The 24,359-nt window shown below is 36.9% G+C and overlaps 1 protein-coding gene across 6 annotated transcripts in view; it reads right to left on the bottom strand.

Annotated features, from left to right (window-relative positions):
• RNF13 (ring finger protein 13) overlaps positions 1-24,359 on the bottom strand; it is a 147,612-nt gene that overhangs the window by 91,654 nt on the left and 31,599 nt on the right. For 3 of the 6 annotated variants that reach the window (XM_082394427.1, XM_082394425.1, XM_082394429.1), the window contains 2 exons: positions 23,247-23,376; positions 8,612-8,692 (listed from right to left, as the gene is read on the bottom strand). In XM_082394427.1, the coding sequence (XP_082250553.1) occupies positions 8,612-8,692; positions 23,247-23,360 (195 nt within the window). In that variant the 5' untranslated portion in view covers positions 23,361-23,376. Of the gene's footprint in view, positions 1-8,611; positions 8,693-9,827; positions 9,968-23,246; positions 23,379-24,359 lie in introns of those variants that run through there. The other 3 variants (XM_082394428.1, XM_082394426.1, XM_082394430.1) reach the window with 2 other exon arrangements.

Consider the following 24,359-nt stretch of genomic DNA (forward strand, 5'->3'; position numbering starts at 1 on the left):
GGAAAAATAAATTATTTCATCACGGCAAACTCTCACTTACAGAAGAAGGAATATACTATCAAAATCTCCAAATTGGTCAGAAACTCATATACCAGCCATACACAAGTTTCCCATTTCCTTGCTAGCCACTGAAAGACTTTTTTTTTCACTAACCTGATGAGTGTGAAATGGCATTTAGTTATACTGTACACAAGGAGACATTTTTAAGGACGTTCACTGCAACACTATATAGCAAAAAACTGACATCTTACGTATCTACCAACAAAAGAATAAAAAAATAAATTGTGGCATATTTATAAAATGGAGTACTATTCTTTAAAATGAATTAAGACTATATAATAACATAAATTTCAAATATAGTGTTAGATGAAAAAAGCAAGTTTAAAAGCCTGACCAAACAAAGTTTAAAAGCAGGCACAATAGTGTTTATAGATGTTTATATAAGGTAACATGTTTTATAACATTAAATGGAAAATATATACATAAATTTCAGGGTAATGATTATCTATAAGGGGGAAGATAAGGGAATGGAATTGGAAGAATAAAAATAATGTTCCAATGGAATTGGTGGCATTTTATTTCCTCTTTAAAAAATGGTAAAATATTAACATCTAAGTATCAATAGTAGGTATATTGGATGTTCTATTATTCCCTTACTCTATTCTATGTTTGCAATATTTCATGATTTTTAAAAGTTAAAAGCAATCTAAATGTCCAATGACACAGGGAATTGGTTACATTATGGTATAATTCAAGTGTTACAATAAATTGCAGAATTTCTACTGATGATATGAATACATATATTTTTACACGAAAAGATATCCATGATATTGGATATGTCATGATATTGCCAAATTTTAAGAAGCTGCAAAATAACATATATAAATGCATAAAATAAAGGCATAAATGTATCTATGAAAACTCACATAGTTGGACTATGATCTCTTGGTTGTGGAATTATTTATGATTTTCATATTCTTCTTTATACATGTCCTATATCATCTTAATTTTTATAGTGACCATATATTACTTTTATAATCAGAAAAATATTTTTTCATGGGCAAAAGAATTAAAAAATTACCTTTTTACCATATCAGATTGAGAAAGCCAGCAAGAAAATCTAATGAAAACTACGAAGTGAACAAACAACAAAAATGCCCAGTAATGAAACAGGGATGTACGCAGGGGAGCTGTGTTGATTTATGGTATCAGATACCTAAGCCTCCGCTGACTTCCAAGGTGGTAGGAGAGTAAACAGAACAAAGCGGGTAGGTCCAAGGAGGGTGGAAGAGACTAGGGACCAAACTGTGGAACAAAGGAAAAGAACCAAGGTTGGATTTGGGGAATTCCACATAAGATGGGTGGGATACGTGTAGATTTTCCCATGCATGCTTTTCAGGCCCTCCACTTTATGCTCTCTCCCTGCCTCCCCACTTCTAAGTGATAAACTGTCATAATGAAATAATTCTTCATTATTTTCTACATCTCTCATAATAAATGAATGAGCAATCATCACTTTTGAAATTAACAGGAAAAGGTCTATTTTATAAGTTCAAAAGTCACTGAAGAAGCATTCTTTGAATATGATCTAAGTTTGTACATTTGAAAATGTCTTTATATTTTAGAATTCTCATTTTATGTACAGCCAGGTGGTTTTACTCCTTATTTGGATGGTGCTATTTCCTTATTTTTCCTTTGAAAAGGAGACTCTGACCTCTGACCTTCCTCTTCTACAAATAGAAGGTGACACTGCAATAGTTAATAGTTCCTAGGAGTGAGGAAGCCAAGCACATTCACCCTTAACCCAGACTTCTTCCTATCACAAAACTGTCAAGCGTTCTGGGAGGGAAAATACAGTAGCTGGTATTGAACATCTTCCCTACAAAGAACGCAAAGGAAGTCTCACAAATAAGGCATCCAAACAACCACTTTTCCTTGCAATATTTGCATTTTCCTTCATAGCAAAAAAAAAATCTCTCTTCTAATCTCAAGCCTTTGCATTAAACAAAATCATTTCTTATAAAATAATCCTAAAACTAACTAGTAAATTAACTTTCAAAGAATAATATAGTTTGTGAAAAATTAACTGGTGATGATATAGGGTATTAATTTAAGAATAATGATGAGGAAAAATGAATCATTTATCATATAAGGAAACTTTTATTTGTGCCTTTGTTCTATATATTAGGAATGATAGTCAAGGACAAATCTGCATGTCATGACCTTTATCCTCTATGCCTTCTCATCCACATGAAGAACTTAGGCTGAGTACCAGATTACAAAAACACTGTATACAATGATCATGGTAAATCTAGCCCAAAAGGTATTTTGCTGAAAACAAGATTTACCATTGATAGGAATACTCAGGAAATCTGATACTAGGCTTACTTATCAGAGATAAACTTTGGTTTGAATTTTTAATAATCATTATTATTCCCTCTACCTATCAAGGCACTTCTTAAAAGTACAGAAACAAGAAACCTAGAAAAGCTTGATCTTCCTGAGACTGGCCTTCAATGTATAACTGAATTATTCCATGATACTGATAATAAACAGAGTCTAGCAAGAAACCTTGCTAGCATTACAAATCCACATAGTAAAATCTTGACTATGCAATAATGATGCTTTAGTAGTTGGTTATTCATTTCAAAAAGGTAAAAATAGAGGCCTATTTTACACTATACCATAAAATAATTCTGGGTACATTAAAGACCTCCTAAGCATGGAGTTGGGGGCATGGGAAAAATTTACAAATTTTGGACTAAACAGAGGAAAGTATTTCAAGACCTCAGGGTAGGGAAGGATTACTTAAGATACAGAAAATGCAAAACATCAAAAAGATGTCCACATTAAAATTTAAACTTACGCATAATTTTAAAAGGCAATTTAAAGTTAAAAGGCATAGGGTTTCCCTGGTGGCATACTGGTTAAGAATCCGCCTAGCCAATGCAGGGGACACGGGCTCGATCCCTGGTCCGGGAAGATCCCACATGCCGCGGAGCAATGAAGCCTGTGCACCACAACTACTGAGCCTGTGCTCTAGAGCCCGTGAGCCACAACTACTGAAGCCCACGTGCCGCAACTACTGAAGCCCACGTGCCTAGAGCCCGTGCTCTGCAACAAGAGAAGCCACCGCAATGAGAAGCCTGCGCACTGTAACGAAGAGTAGCCCTGCTCGCCACAACTAAAGCCCGTGCACAGCAACGAAGACCCGACGCAGCCAAAAATAAATAAATAAATAAATTTATTTATTTTTTAAAAAATACATTAACCAATTAAAAAAAAATGTGAGCTGTTATTAAAAAAAAAAAAGTTAAAAGGCCCAAAGAAGAAAATATAAGGCAATATAAATAAAGGATTGGTGTCTGGTTTCCTACAAATCAGTACTTTAAAAATTAACAAACCAATACAAAAATGAGTTAACAAAAAAAAAGATAATTTAAACTAAAAGAAACCTGATTGGCCAATAATACTATAAAAAGATGCTTGATCTCACTAATAATTCAGGAAATCCCAAGTAAAAGCAGTAAGATACCACTTCATATCCATCAAGTTGGCAAACATTTAATTTTGACAATACCAAGTCTTGACAAGGGTGTGGCAAAAGAGTAACACTTACATGTAGGTTTTTCCTTTAGTGAAGGAGGAGAGGGAATGGGGTTACACCACCAAACCTAGAGGTTAAAGACCTTCTGAAGTGGACTCTCAGTAATGAACTCCTTGTGAGTATCTAACTCTGGACAATGACCACACCATACGATCATACGACATTTCATTGCCAGGTCTCTCATAAGGTATTTAGATTTAAAGGAACATACTGATGCCATACATCTTCCCTTTTGATCTGAGCCATTCTCAAAAAAAAAAAAAAGAAAAAAGAAAAAGAAGTTTTTCTGGAAAAGGTACCTGCCAAAACAGCCAATTAAAATGTATAACTGAAAACAAAGAGCTTCCCTCAGGTAAAAATATCAAATCTTTCTTTTAAAACTTCTACAACACTAACATGCCGTATTTTAATCCTTGCAAGATTCACATTTTTACATTAAAGCTCAAATAGCTAAAATTTTCTTTGGTTACTATTAGCTTAATATTGGGGCATATGTAAATGGAATGTAAACACAGAATTTCAACTGATATGTGTTATACTATATATATCTGATCTCTGATAAATGGTGGAATCCAGTGATACTATAAAATCTACAGAATACAGAACATAAGCCTACAAAAACTATCCCAACTAAACACTCTGGCCAAAGTTTAAAAGTTAAAATATTTCTCAGCTATATCTCTTATAACCATACAATATTTTTAAATTTACTTGGTTATATTTTTAACACAGTCATTTAATTAGTTTTATAGACATTACACTACAGTAAGCCATCCCCACTTTATCATCAAGTCCTCCTTGTAAACAATAACAAGTAGGCTAGCATTTGTGAATTCTGATTCTGGGCAACGGCAAGCCAGTCACAAAAAATATAAAAGCTACCCATAATGATCCAACAGTTTATTAGAATACTCTCTTTACTATCACTGTATTTTACCTCCTGGGCTCGCCCTATATTGTCACAGTACAAAAGCAGGCAGACATTTAACACTATTTTTTCTCAGGCAGTGAATAAATACAGTTGTCAAAATTCCTTTTAAATGTAAACTAAATTTACAATAACATAGAGGAGCAACAATAAGAATATGGTTATAAGGAGTTTATGGAACTCTTTAAAACAAGCTTACTAAGCAGAAAGGTTCTTCAGTGAAAAGGGATTGTCTGACTCCTTACGCAGAATGGAAGAAAGGATGCCAGCTCAAAATCACTGGTAATCAGAGAAATGCAAATTAAAAGAAGATAATCCTTTTTGCCCATCAGATTGGCAAAAGTTAAAAAGACTGATAATATCCAGTGTTGGCAAGGGTGTAGGGAAATGGGTATTCTCATACCCATTAGTACAGCTTTCTGGAAAAGTAATTTAGTGTATCTAAGAAAATTTTAGAAATACATACCCATGGAATCATCAATTAACACTTCCAAACCTCTATCCTAGAGAAATAACTGGACTTTGGATAAGAAACCGAAATATCTGTTAATAGAAAATGACTAATAAACTATGGTCATGCATATTACAGAATACCATGCAGTGCTCAACAGGAACATTCTTTCCACAGCTGTGGAAAACTCCCTAAGACACAATGCTAATGTGGGGAGGGGGGGGGTGTCAGATACAAAGTAACGCTTGTAGTGGATACCTTCCATTCACGGCGCCCACATCTTTCCCCATGCTAGGAACCCCACCTCCCCAAAGCAGACTAAAACAACAAAAACAACAACAACAACAACAACAACTATGTATTGCCCACCCTCCCTCATAGCCAGGTATTTCACTAAAGTGTATGGCTAACTATGGAGAACAGTATGGAGGTTCCTTAAAAAAAAAAACACCTAAAAATAGAAGTACCATATGACCCAGCAACCCTACTACTGGCATATACCCTGAGAAAACCATAATTCAAAAACAGACATGTACCACAATGTTCACTGCAGCAGTATTTACAATAGCCAGGATATGGAACCAACCTAAATGTCCATGGACAGAAGAATGGATGAAAATGTGGCACATATATACAATGGAATATTACTCAGCCATAAAAAGGAACGAAATTGAGTTATTTGTAGTGAGGTGGATGGACCTAGAGTCTGTCATACAGAGTGAAGTAAGTCAGAGAAAAACAAATACTGTACGTTAACACATATATATGGAATCTAAAAAAAAAAAAAAAAAAAAATTGGTTCTGAAGAACCTAGGGGCAGAAGAGGAATAAAGACCCCGAGATAGAGAATGGACTTGAGGACACGGGGAGGGGGAAGGGTAGGCTGGGACGAAGTGAGAGAGTAGCACTGACATATATACACTACCAAATGTAAAAGAGATAACTAGTGGGAAGCAGCTGCATTGCACGGGAAAATCAGCTTGGTGCTTTGTGACCTCCTAGAGGGGTGGGATGGGGAGGGTGGGAGGGAGGCTGAAGAAGGAGGGAATATGGTGATATATGTATACATATAACTGATTCACTCTGTTGTAGAACAGAAACTAACACAACATTGTAAAGAAATTATACTCCAATAAAGATATTTTAAAAAAAATGGAAGAAAGGAAGGAAGGAAGGAAGGAAGGAAGGAAGGAAGGAAGGAAGGAAGGAAGGAAGGAAGGAAGGAAGGAAGAAAGAATATGGCTAGTAACTATGTGGTCTAGAGTCTGTCAATTAGAAAAATCCAGGTGTTAGATCTGAGGAAAACAGTTTGGCAAAGGGTACCTCTTTGATTAGCTTGGGTAGCAAGAGAGGCAGATTGTCTTAAGACCACAGAGGCTTCCTGATCAGAGACAAGGTGATGTGTTTTTCTCTGTGGGTCAGTGGCTGCCATCAATCTTTCATCAAGCCAGTTCTACAAGGTGCTTCTGGGTTTTATTCCTGAAACAGTTTGGAAAATGCTTCTCCAGGCTATGACACTCTGAACATCTTTATCCCTTCATAAATCCCTTTCTAGATAAATTAGCTAGAATGGGTTTCCTTATAAAAATTAAGACACCTTTCTTATTCACAAATGATAACCATTTATGAACTTTACAAGTTCATAAATTTATGAACTAAAAAGCACTACATATTTAGAAAAGGATCTAAGAGCACATTAACACCCTGATGCTGAACTCTGAAGAGGAAGTGGCATTAATATGTATAGATGAGGAAGGGGTACAGGAAGGTTTTTTCCTTTTTCCTCTGTATACTTCTTTTCTGTTTAAATTTTTTTTTTTAATTTACTTATTTATTTATTTATTTTTGGCTGTATTGGGTCTTCGTTTCTGTGCAAGGGCTTTCTCTAGCTGTGGCAAGCGGGGGCCACTCTTCATCGCGGTGCACGGGCCTCTCACTATCGCAGCCTCTCTTGTTGCGGAGCACAGGCTCCAGACGCGCAGGCTCAGTAGTTGTGGCTCATGGGCCTAGTTGCTCCGCAGCATGTGGGATCTTCCCAGACCAGGGCTCGAACCCGTGTCCCCTGCATTAGCAGGCAGATTCTCAACCACTGCGTCACCAGGGAAGCCCCTGTTTAAATATTTTTACAGGGGACTTCCCTGGTGATCCAGTGGTTAGGGGTCTGCCTTCCAATGCAGGGGACGTGGGTTCGATCCCTGATCAGGGAACTAAGATCCCACATGCCACGGGGCAACTAAGCCCACATGCCACAACTAGAGAGAAGCCCACGCACTGCAACGAAAGATCCCACGTGCTGCATCAACTAAGACCCGACACAGCCATAAATAAATAAATAAATATTTTTAAAAACTTTACAATGACAAATAGTTATACAACGTTGGGAATTTTTTTAATAATTTAAAATGTTTAAAAAATTAAAAACTGATATGTCCCTCTTGGAGATACCTGCTATCCTGAGAGTAACACTTTTATGGTACTTAAACAAGGAATTTTAATTTAAGAAAGTTAGAACAGGAATCCATCTTGGCTGAGAGATACATGTGCCACCATGAAGGACCCTGAGTCAGACCAAATATGGGCCAAGCAAGATAATTGGCCAGAGACAACCCGAAAACTAACCCCGTTACCATAAAACCTGAGACCTCGAGCCAAGTGGCTGAGCAGTTCTCCTGGGTTCCCTTACCCTGCTGCTCTCTAACTGGGCTCCCCTTCCCAATAAAGTCTTTTGCTTTGTCAGTTAAAAAAGAAAGAAAGAAAGAAAGAAAGAAAGAACAAACTGAAAACTTTCTGTGGTATATATATACACAATTTCATGTATTCTAACTTACATGACATAAAAATCTTATATTATCTTGGAATAGGGAAGGAACTTCTAAGCATGACTCCAGAGGTAGAAGGGAAAGATAACAATATTTAACTACATAAACAAAACTTCTGACACTTTAAAATTAAAAGATGAAGGACAAACTGAGAAAAACGATCTGAGGCATATATGGCAAACAACAGATTGGCACTTTTAATATATAAAGTATTGTTACAAATCAATAAGAATGGACATCTTAATTTAAAAATGGGCAAAGTGTATTAGCAAAAACTGGACAAGCTAAATATCCACTGTAAAAAAAAGTTAAACCAATGTTCAAAAATACACAGTATTTCATGATATGGCAAAACCATGCAGCCACAGCAAATAAAAATGCAGATCCTTGTCTATTAGCATGAAAAGATGTTCTAGATTTACAATAAAGTAAAAAAGGCAGGTAACTAAGTGGCATATTTCTATTAGCATTAAATATAGATTCATTATATATGTATATAAATACATATGCAAATATATTTGTACCTATATATGCACACGTATATCTACAAACACACACATGGCACATATTCTAGAAAACAGGTCTGAAATATATACCAAATGTTAACAGCAGCTAGTTCAGAATAATACAATCATAGGTGATTTTTACTTTCTTCTTCATACCTTTTGAATAATCTTTACGAATGAACATGTATAAGTTTTATGATAAGTAATAGAAATATTTTCATTCTTTAAACAAAGAAAGAGAAATAAAGATCACTTTATTAAATATCCTGTACCTTTAATTATATATTACTATTTTCTTACCTTTAAACCTTCAGCTGGAAGTCTATAACCAAATCTTGCTGGAAGGTCATCAAATGTCTGAGACGCGTTTTCAAAATTATACTAAATACAAAATTAAAAACAATCAGGTTACAACCAATGTACACATAACATTAAAAACAAAAAGTCTGTCAAATCATTTAAGTTGTCACTTCCACGACTCTGATTTACTATCACAGCTTATCACAATAAAATCAACTTTGTACATGCACATCCACTAAAATAGAAAGGAATGTATACAATTTACTACATAAACAACTGCTTAAATTGGATTCTGATTTCATGTAATTATTATTAAACAGAAGCAATAATTGTATAACATTAAACCACCTACTGTTTTTCTGAGTTTTTCCCCACAGACAATTCCCTAACAAGAAATTTTCTAGACAGATTATTTTCCAGCAAGAGTTCCATTTTATTTTCTCTATAAGGGTCTGATTTAATAGAAGAGATTTACAGGATTTCTGACAATAGCTTTGAAAGATGCCTTTCCCCCAGAGAAAGAAGGAGTATCAAATCATACTTTTAAGATACTGCCATTTTTTAAGTAATCTGAACACTTTTATCCAGGGCTGAACAATGAAAGGACTAAACTCAATGAACTACATATATAGAGAGAGCTGAAGGTATTCAAGCTCTTTAACAACTTTCCCCTTCCTTATAGATACAGGTTCCTATGCTATAATATTTATCAGTCCTCTACCTGTACTGTGCTTTTAGAAGATAATAATAATAATCGTGAAGTGAGCTTGCTGTATTATTTAAGATGCTATATTCAATGTGCTTTAAAGAAAACAAGAGAAACAAGGAAGATAGATGACGAAGCAAAGAGAGTAAACAAGTAACTTTTGAAACACAGGTGAAATTTGTATGATATATCAGAAGTTAAGATACTTGTCAGTAAACTATAGGCCAAAGACAGAAAAACTAGAACTCATTTGTTTTGAATATAGATTAAAAGGATGGAACAAAGCAAGAATGTTATGTATAGACAGCAAAAGATGGAAGGATGAAGCAAACCTTAAATATTCACAAAGCATGGATTAGGTCACACATCCAGATTGATAGCTATGTGGTCCTTAAATCAAACACCCACTGGTGATCCTCATTCTAGCCTCATGTGCCATCTGCCTGAGACACCCGGATAAATAGCCCTGTAGGTTAACAGGCAACTACAGCTGTGTTCAGATGTAAATACCTCAAGTCTCTCCAACAGAGCAAACAAACACTGGATCCAGACACCTCCCATCTGTCAAGTCCCCTTGCTCATCCTCAACTCAGGTCCTGGTAACCACACTGTCACCAGGGAAAACTGATGCAGCATAGAGACTAGACAAACTAAAAACAGAAAACACAGGATTCAGGTAGTGTGGCTCTTGCCTTCCATTCGCATCCTAACCTGAGTGTATTAACATACCCATCTTTTACCTATGCTTCTCACTGTATGTTTGTAATTAATTCAATAAATCGTGTGATTCCAGCATCTGAATTTGATTGCTGAAACTATCCATTCTTTTACCTCTGGGATAATCAGCCTGGTAGTATACCTGGAGGCCAGCAAATGCTTCAGAGTAATTTCCTACTTTAAAAATAATTCATATTTGCAGAGTGCTCTATGGTTTACAAAATGCTTTGGAGTCAAAAAGTGCTTTCATATTCATTATCACAATGTATCATTTAATCTCTTAATTAAAACATCTTTCTTTAATTGATTCAATTAAATTATGATCAGCTTTGAACTTGAAAAAGTCATTTAACTCCTCCAAGGCCAAAGACACCACTGTAAAATAGGTAAATAGATCTAGATCAACACAGACAAACCAAAACAAAAATACAGATGTGTACAGGCAGTACTTTTTTAAAAATGTACTTTTAAAATTTGGAAATGGAGAGGACCTGCGGGTGGAAGGGGAGAGGCAGCACATCCGAAGGGGGTCCTCTGGGGTGTGGAGTTCCAGACTTTGGAAGCTGATAAAGAATTCGTATGGTCTTTGCGGAAACTTCTCCAGGTGACAAACCCAGATTGCACACAAGCAGTCAGTTTGGCTGTGGAAAACTGTGTGGCTGACAGGGTCTTGGTGCTCTGGCTGGGTGTCAGGCCTGAGCCTCTGAGGTAGGAGAGCCGAGTTCAGGACTTTGGACCGCCAGAGACCTCCCGGCCCCATGTAACATCAATCGGTGAGAGCTCTCCCAGAGATCTCTGTCTCAATGCTAAGACCCAGCTCTACGCAACGGCCAGCAAGCTCCAGTGCTGGACACCCCATGCCAAACAACTAGCAAGACAGGAACACAGCCCCATGCATTAGCAGAGAGGCTGCCTAAAATCATAATAAGTTCACAGACACCTCAAAACACACCACCAGATGCGGTCCTGCCCACCAGAAAGACAAGATCCAGCCTCATCCACCAGAACACAGGCACCAGTCCCCTCCACCAGGAAGCCTACACAACCCACTGAACCAGCCTTACCCAATGGGGGCAGACACCGAAAACAACGAGAACTGGGAACCTGCAGCTTGTGAAAAGGAAAAGGAGACCCCAAACATAGTAAGTTAAGCAAAATGAGAAGACAGAGAAATACACAGCACATGAAGGAGCAAGGTAAAAACCAACCAGACCAAACAAATGAAGAGGAAGTAGGCAGTCTACCTGAAAAAGAATTCAGAGTAATGATAGTAAATATGATCCAAAATCTTGGAAATAGAATGGAGAAAATGCAAGAAACGTTTAACAAGGACCTAGAAGAACTAAAGAGCAAACAAACCATGATGAACAAAACAATAAATGAAATTTAAAATTCTCTAGAAGGAATCAATAGCAGAATAACTGAGGCAGAAGAATGGATAACTGACCTGGAAGATAAAATAGTGGAAATAACTACTGCAGAGCAGAATAAAGAAAAAAGAATGAAAAGAATTAAGGACAGTCTCAGAGACCTCTGGGACAACATTAAATGCACCAACATTCAAATTATAGGGGTCCCAGAAGAAGAAGAGAAGAAGAAAGGGACTGAGAAAATATGTGAAGAGATTATAGTTGAAAACTTCCCTAATATGGGAAACGAAATAATCAAGTCCAGGAAGTGCAGAGAGTCCAGTACAGGATAAATCCAAGAAGAAACATGCCAAGACACATATTGATCAAAATATCAAAAATTAAATACAAAGAAAAAATATTAAAAGCAGCAAGGGAAAAGCAGCAAAAAACATATAAGGGAATCCCCATATGGTTAACAGGCGATCTTTCAGCAGAAACTCTGCAAGCCAGAAGGGAGTGGCAGGACATATTTAAAGTGATGAAAAGGAAAAACCTACAACCAAGATTACTCTACCCAGCAAGGATCTCATCCAGATTTGACGGAGAAAGTAAAACCTTTACAGACAAGCAAAAGCTAAGAGAATTAAGTACCACCAAACCAGCTTTACAACAAATGCTAAAGAAATTTCTCTAGGCAGGAAACACAAGAGAAGGAAAAGACCTACAATAACAAACCCAAAACAATTAAGAAAATGGTTACCTTAAATGTGAATGCATTAAATGCTCCAACCAAAAGACACAAACTGGCTGAATGGATACAAAAACAAGACCCGTATATATGCTGTCTACAAGAGATCCACTTCAGACCTAGGGATACATAGAAACTGAAAGTGAGTGGATAGAAAAAGATATTCCATGCAAATGGAAATCAAAAGAAAGCTGGAGTAGTAATTCTCATATCAAACAAAATAGACTTTAAAATAAAGACTATTACAAGAGACAAAGAAGGACACTACATAATGATCAAGGGATCAATACAAGAAGAAGATATAACAATTGGAAATATTTATGCACTCAACATAGGAGTACCTCAATACATAAGGCAAGTGCTAACAGCCATAAAAGGGGAAATCGACAGTAACACAATAATAGTAGGGGACTTTAACACCCCACTTTCACCAATGGACAGATCATCCAAAATGTAAATCAATAAGGAAACACAAGCTTTAAATGTCACATTAAACAAGATGGAGTTAATTGATATCTACAGAACATACCATCCCAAAACAACAGAATACACTTTCTTCTCAAGTGCTCATGGAACATTCTCCAGGATAGATCATATCCTGGGTCACATATCAAGCCTTGGTAAATTTAAGATAATTGAAATCATATTAAGTATCTTTTCCGACCACAATGCTATAAGACTAGGTATCAATTACAGGGAAAAAAACTGTAAAAAATACAAACACATGGAAGCTAAACAATATACTACTAAATAACCAAGAGATCACAGAAGAAAACAAAGAGGAAACTTAAAAAGCCCTAGAAACAAATGACAATGAAAACACGACTACCCAAAACCTATGGGATGCAGCAAAAGCAGTTCTAAGAGGGACGTTTATAGCAATACAATCCTATCTCAAGAAACAAGAAACATCTCAAAAAAACAACCTAACCTTACACCTAAAGCAATTAGAGAAAGAAGAACAAAAAAAACCCAACGTTAGCAAAAGGAAAGAAATCATAAAGATCAGATCAGAAATAAATGAAAAAGAAATGAAGGAAACAACAGCAAAGATCAATAAAACTAAAAGCTGGTTCTTTGAGAAGATAAACAAAATTGATAAACCACTAGCCAGATTCATCAAGAAAAAAAGGGAAAAGACTCAAATCAATAGAATTACAAATGAAAAAGGAGAAGTAACAACTGACACTGCAGAAATACAAACGATCATGAGAGATTACTACAAGCAACTATATGCCAATCAAATGGACAACCTGCAAGAAATGGACAAATTGTTAGAAAAACAAAACCTTCCGAGATTGAACCAGGAAGAAATAAAAAATATAAACAGACCAATCACAAGCACTGAAATAGAAACTGTGATTAAAAATCGTCCAACAAACAAAAGCCCAGGACCAGATGGCTTCATAAGCAAATTCTATCAAACATTTACAGAAGAGCTAACACCTATCCTTCTCAAGCTCTTCCAAAATATAGCAGAAGGAGGAACACTCCCAAACTCACTCTACGAGGCCACCATCACCCTGATACCAAAACCAGACAAAGATGTCACAAAAAGGGAGTTCCCTGGTGACACAGTGGTTAAGAATCCACCTGCCAATGCCGGGGACACGGATTCAAGCCTTGGTCCGAGGATCCTACATGCCGTGGAGCAACTAAGCCTGTGCGCCACAACTACTGAAGCCCGCGCACCTAGAGCCCATGCTTCGCAACAAGAGAAGCCACTGCAGTGAGAAGCCAGCGTACCACAACAAAGAGTAACCCTGCTCGCCGCAACTAGAGGAAGCCCATGCGCAGTAACAGAGACCCACTGCAGTCAAAAATAAAATATAAATAAATTATTTAATTTAAAAAAAAAGAAAACTACAGGCCAGTATCACTGATGAACATAGATGCAAAAATCCTCAACAAAATACTAGCAAACAGAATCCAACAGCACATTAAAAGGATCATACACCATTATCAAGTGGGGTTTATCCCAGGAATGCAAGTATTCTTCAATATATGCAAATCAATCAATGTGATACACGGTGTTAACAAGTTGAAGAATAAAAACCATATGATCATCTCAATAGATGCAGAAAAAGCTTTTAACAAAATTCAACACCCATTTATAATAAAAACCCTCCAGAAAGTAGGCACAGAGGAAACTTACCTCAACATAATAAAGGCCATATATGACAAACCCACAGCCAACATCGTTCTCAGTGGTGAAAAACTGAAACCATTTCCACTAAGATCAGGAGCAAGACAATGTTGCCCACTCTCACCACTATTATTCAACATAGTTCTGGAAGTTTTAGCCACAGTAATCAGAGAAGAAAAAGAAATAAAAGGAATCCAAATCGGAAAAGAAGAAGTAAAACTGTCACTGTTTGCAGATGACATGATACTATACATAGAGAATCCTAAAGATGCTACCAGAAAACTACTAGAGTTACTCAATGAATTTGGTAAAGTAGCAGGATACAAAATTAATGCACAGAAATCTCTTGCATTCCTATACACTAATGATGCAAAATCTGAAAGAGAAATTAAGGAAACACTCTCATTTACCACTGCAACAAAAAGAACTAAATACCTAGGAATAAACCTACCTAAGGAGACAAAAGACCTGTATGCTGAAAACTATAAGACGCTGATGAAAGAAATTAAAGATGATACAAACAGATGGAGAGATATACCATGTTCTGGGATTGGAAGAATCAACATTGTGAAAATGACTATACTACCCAAAGCAATCTACAGATTCAGTGCAATCCGTATCAAACTACCAATGGCATTTTTCACAGAACTAGAACAAAATATTTCACAATTTGTACAGAAACATAAAAGACCCCAAAGAGCCAAAGCAATCTTGAGAAAGAAAAATGGAGCTGGAGGAATCAGGCTCACAGACTTCAGACTATACTACAAAGCTACAGTAATCAAGACAGTATGGTACTGGCACAAAAACAGATATATAGATCAATGGAACAGGATAGAAAGCCCAGAGATAAACCCACACACACATGGTCACCTTATCTTTGAGAAAGGAGGCAAGAATATACAATGGAGGAAAGACAGCCTCTTCAATAAGTGGTGCTGGGAAAACTGGACAGCTACACGTAAAAGAATGAAATTAGAACACTCCCTAATACCATACACAAAAATAAACTCAAAATGGATTAAAGACCAAAATGTAAGGCCAGACACTATAAAACTCTTAGAGGAAAACATAGGCAGCACACTCTATGACATAAATCACAGCAAGATCCTTTTTTGACCTACCTCCTAGAAAAATGGAAATAAAAACAAAAATAAACAAATGGGACCTAATGAAACTTAAAAGCTTTTACACATCAAAGGAAACCATAAACAAGACGAAAAGACAACCCTCAGAATGGGAGAAAATATTTGCAAACGAAGCAACTGACAAAGCATTAATCTCCAAAATATACAAGCAATTCATGTAGCTCAATATCAAAAAAACAAACAACCCAATCCAAAAATGGGGAGAAGACCTAAACAGACATCCAAAGAAGATATACAGATGGCCTACAGACACATGAAAGGATGCTCCACATCACTAATCATTCGAGAAATGCAAATCAAAACTACAATGAGGTGTCACCTCACACCAGTCATACCCAGCAATGCCACTACTGGGCATATACCCGGAGAAAACCATAATTCAAAAAGGGTCGTGTACCACAACATTCACTGCAGCACTATTTACAATAGCAAGGACATGGAAGCAACCTAAGTGTCCATCGACAGATGAATTGATAAAGAAGATGTGGCACATATCTACAATGGAATATTACTCAGCCATAAAAAGAAACAAAGTTGAGTTATTTGTAGTGAGGTGGATGGACCTAGAGTCTGTCATACAGAGTGAAGTAAGTCAGAGAAAAACAAATACTGTACGTTAACACATATATATGGAATCTAAAAAAAAAAAAAAAAAAAATTGGTTCTGAAGAACCTAGGGGCAGAAGAGGAATAAAGACCCCGAGATAGAGAATGGACTTGAGGACACGGGGAGGGGGAAGGGTAGGCTGGGACGAAGTGAGAGAGTAGCACTGACATATATACACTACCAAATGTAAAAGAGATAACTAGTGGGAAGCAGCTGCATTGCACGGGAAAATCAGCTTGGTGCTTTGTGACTTCCTAGAGGGGTGGGATAGGGAGGGTGGAAGGGAGCCGCAAGAGGGAGGGGATATGGGGATATATGTATACATATAGCTGATTCACTTTGTTATACAGCAGAAACTAACACAACATTGTAAAGCAATTATACTCCAATAAAGATGTTAAAAAAAAAGGTGTACATAATATTTTTTTTTTAATTTAAGTTTTGGTAATAAAAACTAAGAAAACTAAAAAGAGTTCTTCCCACTTTCCTTGCTTTATTGATAGAGAAAAAATTTATGGGTGCGTTTTATAAACTTATGAGCTTTAGGTCTCTTTTTGGTGATGTAACTAACTCCTTTTCCACATCGATGTTTCCCTGAGTTGCTGAATTTGACTGACTTTTTACTGCACCTGAGGATGGATCAAGGGAGGTTGTTCGGTGGGAAGGACAGCCTGTAGATCACAGGACATAGAGCAATGGTTTTAAGTGAGTCTACTAGAAACATTTCTAATTGTGTGGGGTAAAGTTATTTTTTTCATTTTGGTTTCAATGGGTTGAACGACTTTTCACACTTATTATTGATTTGAAATTAGGTCTGAGAATGTTAACTAGATTCTTATGTAGATTGCTGGTTTGGATTATATCTCGAGAATTAGTACTAACGCATTTGTTTGATTATCATGATAATTATACTCTCTTTCTCCCCATTTTCAGAAATTATTCCAGAGATGAGAGCATAATAAATTATGTTTAAGTTGAAAAGTAAAAAAATTAGGAAATGGAAAATCTACAACTGTACTAAAGTACTCTTTTATCACTTCCTATTACTTTTATTATTTCTTATTACTGAGTTCACTTTTTTGGTTAGAATTTCAGAAATAAAATATCTAGCTTGAACTACAGTACTTGTAACACTGACTTGGAATAAGTTTTGTTATTGAGTGAGACTCATTTTGAAACTGCTTTGTCTTTCCTCAGGAAAGCAATTGTTAACTTTGCTCACACTGCTTTTTACAATCACATTGTTTAAATTAAAAAAAACAAAGTTTCTATCATGAACAAGACAAACAGAAACATCTTTAATACAAAAGTGCTTTCTTTTTTAGTATGGTGGGGGGCAGGGGGAACGCTGCTGCTCATGAAATTAAAGCACACTCACTGTTAAAATTTTTGAAACAGAAAAAAAAATCATTCCTCTCTGGAATCCCACTCTCAGTGATTACCACGTTGCGACTTTACTTATTTTGAAGAGGTCTTTTCTTAACCAGTTCTCTTCTTTGACAGCAGCCTTAACAGAAGGTTTAATTCAATTCAGAAAGTAACAAATAGCTAACAATTATGGAGCATTTATGACATCATGCTAAACACCTGACAGGTATTCACTTATTTAATCCTTATGACAATCCTATAAAGTCAGCCACTATTATCATCATCCTCATTTTACAGACTGACTGACTACAGAATAAAAATACTCCGCTTGAAAATAACTTGCTCTAGTAAGTAAGAACCAGGATTCTAATCCAGGCAGTCTGGCCTCAGATCCCTGGCTCTTAACCCATTGCCCTACACTGTCTCTCCTCCAATCCCATTTTCATAAGTAAACTGAAATTTAAGAGATGTTAGGTAATTTGCCCAAGGTCATGGAGCTACGGAGTGGTAGAACTGGAATTCAACCCAGACTGTAACACCGATTTCTGGGGCTCTTAACTACCTTGCTATATAATCCAATCCATTCACACCACCAACCACTGGGTGTTTCTCTCCTAACTCTGCCCACTGACCCCCACAAACACCTACCAAGCAACGAAATCTCTAACAAATCCCTACAAGCAACGAAATCTCTAACAAATCTCTACAACAGAATCAAAAGGCAGATTGGGAGTAAACAAAAATTGGATTGTTTGACTCTAAAACTACATAAGACGGATACTACTTCTCAATAAGATCATGGCTCAGCTCAAAGCTAACAAGTCATTGTAGCCTATGGACCTCAGAATATTCAACACTGACCTGGTTATTTCTAAAGTATCATGCCCCTGCCAATTCTAAAGCTCCACGTTTCTAGATATGAACTTATATAATTAATAACTTCATATTTCCTTTAAGCATTAAAGAAAAGAGAAACGATGAGATAAGAGATGAAAAGAGAATGAACTGCTAATTAAAAAAACCCAATAATCTAAAGTTCCAAGGAATAAATGCTATTAAAAGAAAATATGAAGGACTTCCCTGGTGGTCCAGTGGTTAAGACTCTGCACTTCCACTGCAGGGTGCACAGGTTCGATCCCTGGTCAAGGAATTAAGATCCTGCATGCCGCGAGGTGCAGCCAAAAAAATTAAAATTAAAAAAAAAAAAAAGAAAGAAAAAATATGAAAGAACTAAATCTCCAAGGAAAAGCTATTAATCAACTCAAATATTTATTGAATTCCTACTGTGTAACTCTTACTAGGTACCAAAAACATAAAGTTTAGTAAGACACAGTCCTGCCTCCCAGGTACCCATGATCTAAGGGGCTTACTGACTAGTCAGCAACACACTATACAGCAGCATCTCCATATCCTCTTAAAACTCACCAACCAGTTGGACAAATACCGTTGTCAGGGAATTAACAGTCAAGTGGGAGAATTCAACTGCCAAAAATAAAATCATCTGGCATACCAATAGCCTGACTGAAACTGACTTTACCTTTTCAAAAGCAACATCCTAATGCTTGTCCAAAATAGAACTAGAATCAATCTGATATCCAACATACTTAAATTTTATTATTACAAACCCAGATTTCAGGGATGTTCTTATTCAGCTAAAAGAGCTAATATTTTCTACCTCTTGAATCACTTCCTTTGAATGATTGTGTTACCACATCTAGTTCCTCTGCCTCAGTTTTTGGTTCCCCTTTTTCCCAGTTACATGACTCCACAGCCCACTTGCCACCAGCTATCTCTGCATTCCTGTCAGCCTCTATTTTTAGTGTCAACATAAAGACCAGATTTAAGCAGCTCTCAGGGATAGTTCCTTCACTAGACGACAACATACATTCCACACCTACCTGCCTGAGGCACAGGGAACACTGCTGGCAGGGACTGATTGTTCTTCTATATCTTTTTGTTTTGTATCTACGTTAAAAAATACAACTTAGGCAGTCACATACACTGCTCAAGGGAGTGAGTGAAAGATGATGAGAATGTTAATTATAAAGAAGATAACAAAGATAAAACATTTACTATGTGTCAGGTACTGTTCTAAGCAGTTTACCTTATTTAATCATGACTACAACACTCCAGTTTACAAATTAAAAAACGGAGGTACTTATAGTGACTAAGAAATTTGATCCATATCACATAGCTAGTCAAGTTCCCAGAGCAGTTCACTGAAAATCATTTAACCCATTACATAGCTGAACCATAGAATAACAGTTCACTTCAGGTGAAAAAGAAAGAAGACAAGGAGTGGCAGATGTTAGCATCAACAGAGGAAAAAAGAGAGAATGAAAGAAAACAAAGGAGAAAAGAGAGGCAAGGAGAACTCCATTCCCTGTTCAGTCTATAAATCCTCTACCTCATTTCAAAAGTCATCCTAAGACTATTCCAAGGACTTCGGGGACCAATTTAGAGAAGAGGTTTGAATAGCAATGGACTCAGTCCTTTCAAGGTTCTACTTCCACTCCATCTCAAAAAGATCCAGACTATTCTAGAAAAATCTAATCAACCAGTTTCCTACTAAAGAGGGTAAGAGAGGGTGAGAAATCTCATAGGGATTAGATTTGCTATGCCTTCAAAAAGCTATGGTTTAGAAACCAGCCTGGGTCTCTCAAGTTCTACAATGATTCTAGGCCCTTCCACAAGTGCTACAGTATGAAAAAGCATGGCTGAGGACCACATTAAGCTTTGGTCAGCAACAATTCTGGCCCTTCTATTTCTCACCTAATGTCATTAAGCAAATAGCTTGCACCCAGAAAGAAAAACCAGTAAATCCTTTGCATAGTACCTAGAGTATAGGCGTACACACACACACATCACACGTACAGATACAGTTAATTCTTCTTTTCTAGCTTCACATAAATGAGAAATAGGAAATATATACACTTCCTAGTGTAGAGGACAGTAAGACAGTAGCCCAGAAAGGACTACAAAGGTTTTGAGGAGCAACCTTCTTCTCTAAAAACTCTGCTGTCCACCATCAAACATAAGGCCATTATGCTGCCTGCATCTGCCTCACAAGATCGGGTGTTGCTCCAGGACCTTGCTTCAGACATACATCATGGGAGACTTACAGAGGAATACCCGAGCCCCAACTCTCCCATCCTTTCCCCAAGTTCAGAGGACTTGGCTTAAGTACCTACTGTTAAGGATTGAATGCTTGTGCCCCCCCAAAATTCATATATTGAAGCCCTAAGGAAATGTGATCGTCCTAGGAAGTGAGGTCTTTGGGAGGTAATTAGGTTTAGGTGAGGTTCTGAGGGTGGAGTCACCATGATGGGATTTATGTCCTTATAAGAAGAGGAAGATAGACTAGAGCTTCCTGCTTCTGTCACCACGTGAGGACACAGCAGCAAGGTGGCCATCTGTAAGCCAGGAAGAGGGCTTCCACCAAGAACCAAATCTGCTGGCACCTGGATCTCAGACTTCCCAGGCTCCAGAACTGACCATATGGAGGAAATGTCTGAGAAAATGGTGAAATGAAAGAGATAATTTGTTAACTTGGCTGAAAGGCTACACAGTTGGTCTGCAAGTTTTTTCAAACTGTCACAAATCTAAAAAAAAAAAAAAATTCCAATATATCACTGGAAAAAATTTTCATGTAAGTGGACCCACGCAGTTCAAACCTGTGTTGTTCAAGGGTCGACTGTATAAAGAAAACTCCAGGCTCAAAGTGGATCAATGGCAGAAAACCAGAGTGAACAGTCTGGATGGAAGCCACGCTCTCAAGATTAAAAAGTCAAAAAAAAAAAAAAACAGTCAAGATGGAAGGAAAAACTCATCAGGTTTTTGGTGACCCTCAGCAGAATTCATCCAAATGGAAGCCTGTCCAATAAGAAGAGCAAATCCACGGGTCTGTGAGGAACCATTATACCAATTTCCATAGTGGCTGCACCATTTTATATTCACACCAACAATGCCAAGGGTTCCAGTTTCTCCACATTTGTCAATACTTATTTTCTGGTTTTTGATAACAGCCATCCTAATGGCTATGAAATGATATCTCATTGTGGTTTTGATGTGCATTTCTCTAATGATTAGTGATTTGAACATTTTTTCTTGTGCTAACTGGCCATTTGTACATCTTCTTTGGAGAACTGTCTATTCAATTTTTTTGTCCGTGTTTAAATCTAGTTGTTTATTTTTTTTTGTTGTTAAATAGTAGGAGTTCTTGGGCTTCCCTGCTGGCGCAGTGGTTGAGAATCTGCCTGCCGATGCAGGGGACACGGGTTCGAGCCCTGGTCTGGGAAGATCCCAAATGCTGCGGAGCAACTAAGCCCGTGCGCCACAACTACTGAGCCTGCGCGTCTGGAGCCTGTGCTCCGCAACAAGAGAGGCTGCGATAGTGAGAGGCCCGCGCACCGCGATGAAGAGTGGCCCCCACTCGCCGCAACTGGAGAAAGCCCTCGCACAGAAACGAAGACCCAACACAGCCAGAAATAAATAAATAAATAAATAATTTGGGGAAAAAAACAACTGCTAAAAAAAAAAAAATAGTAGGAGTTCTTTATATATTCTAGATGTTACCCCCTAATTAGATATATGATTTGCAAATATTTTCTCCCATTCCATGGGTTTCCTCTTCACTCTCTTGATATGTTCTTTGAATGCACAAACGTTTTAAATTTTGATGTAGTCTAATTTATCTATTTTTTTCTTTTTTTCCTGTGCTTTTGGTGTTATATCCAAGAAATCATTGCCAAATCCAAACTCATAAAGCTTTTCCCATATGTTTTCTCCTAAGTGTTTTTTTAGTATTAGCTCTTATGTTTAGGTCTTTGATTTACTTTAAGTTAATCTTTTGTATATGGTGTAAGGTAAGAGCTCAACTTCATTCTTTTGCATGTGAATATTCAATTTTCCTGGCACCATTTGCTGAAAAAATATGGAACACTTTACAAATTTCCATGTCATACTTGTGCAGGGGCCATGCTCATCTTCTCTATATCATTCCAATTTTAGTTTATGTGCTGCCAAAATGAGCATTAGGTGTCTTTCAAAATTAAAATTATCTTTGGGATTTCTCAAAGAGCCCCTGGAAAATCACAATGATTTATACATTTATCTTATAAAAAGAGAGATGCCAGAAATATTTTAGGTTACTTTGATATACTTCATATTCATGAACTAGCTCATCACTATATAAGGAATTCATGAGAATTATCCAATGAAAAGATAATTTTGTACAGATTAAATGTTATTCATATAAAATTTTCTGAGATTGTACATCATGCAAAATAAACTGACAGGGTCAAGAGACCTGTTAATGTCTTCGTTGTCCATGATGTAATCTAAACCAAGGAAAAGTATTAATAAAACTCTTAAGAAAGGAAAAGAAAAGAGATAAGACCATTATGTTTCTCTCCTGACTCATTAATGTTAACTTTAGGTTGAAATTTTCTATGGACATCTTGTACAATTTTTTAAAATATCACTATCAGAGTCATTACAGATATACCAATTACCAAGAAAAACAGTAAGATTCTACATAAAACACACAGCATTTAAATATATGTGCTCATCAGCACTCAAGACAGCACACACTCTCAAGAGCAACATTTATCACACACTTATTGTACATGAGATCTTATTAAACATCAAGCAATAAAATAACGAGCAAGGTCTCCCGCTCTCAAGTAACAGCTATGCACGTGCACCTGTATGTTTGTAAACACTTTGTAAGATTCCATTATTTTGTCATTGTATAACACTCCATCATTTAGGTCTTTTTAAAAACTTTTCTTTTAAGGGATGTTTTTAGACATGAATAAATGTTACTGTTTAGATTTACTTACTGCTAAAATGTCCGCTTCTACAGGCAGTAGGTTTAGGAATGCAAAGAGCTGGACAGTCAAGATGGTATAGACTTGTGTGGCCGACAGCATGAGCATCCCGATGGAGAGCAGCATCTCGCTGTAAAATCACCTGGAAGACAAGTAGATGAGTAACAATAAGTTCTGGGGCACTGTCCCTGAAAATAAGTTATTTGATATGTTAGTTCCTGATGTCCAAAAATATCTCTTACATGCTCTTACAAAAATACCTCTTACAAACATGGATTAAGATTAAAATGAGGCTTCCCTGGTGGCGCAGTGGTTGAGAATCTGTCTGCCAATGCAGGGGACACGGGTTCGAGCCCTGGTCTGGGAAGATCCCACATGCCGCGGAGCAACTAAGCCCGTGAGCCGCAACTACTGAGCCTGCGCGTCTGGACCCTGTGTTCCGCAACAAGGGAGGCCGCGATAATGAGAGGCCCGCGCACCGCAATGAAGAGTGGCCCCCACTTGCCGCAACCAGAGAAAGCCCTCGCACAGAAACGAAGACCCAACACAGCCATAAAAAAAAAAAAAAAAAAAAAGCTGACTCAGTAGAGTCTTAAAAAAAAAAAAAAAAAAAAAAAAAAAAAGATTAAAATGAAACTTGTACTTCAAAAGCGTAATTGTTTACACAGATTTGGACATTTAGGTAAACACCCAGTGTGAGTCAATACCTACACAACTCATGGTGACTAAGTTCTATGTTTTAGTCACAAAATAAAGATCCTCCCACAGTTCTCAGTTTATAGCACAGCTTGTCTACCAACTCAATTATGGGACAAGCAAGATTTCAATCAAAATAATGATTTAAAAATGCACAAGCACCTTTGATTTAAAATTTTTTACAAAGAATTTTATAATTTGTAAATTTACTTTTTATTTATTCTTGAATATTGTACCCACATTGGAGAATACTTTTTAAAAATGGCCATTTATTACAAAGTAATACTTTTTGCCCTTTTCCTCCTAGCAATATATACACACCTTTTTGCCTCTCTACATCCCAATGGCAATAGTGCAGCTCCCTCTCCCAAGCTCATCCAATTCTCTACGTGAATCCCTATCTATCTTACAGAAAAAAGATACCATGAA

The sequence above is a fragment of the Balaenoptera borealis genome (genome assembly GCF_965194805.1).
Source record: "Balaenoptera borealis genome assembly, chromosome: 5".
NCBI lineage: Eukaryota > Metazoa > Chordata > Mammalia > Artiodactyla > Balaenopteridae > Balaenoptera > Balaenoptera borealis.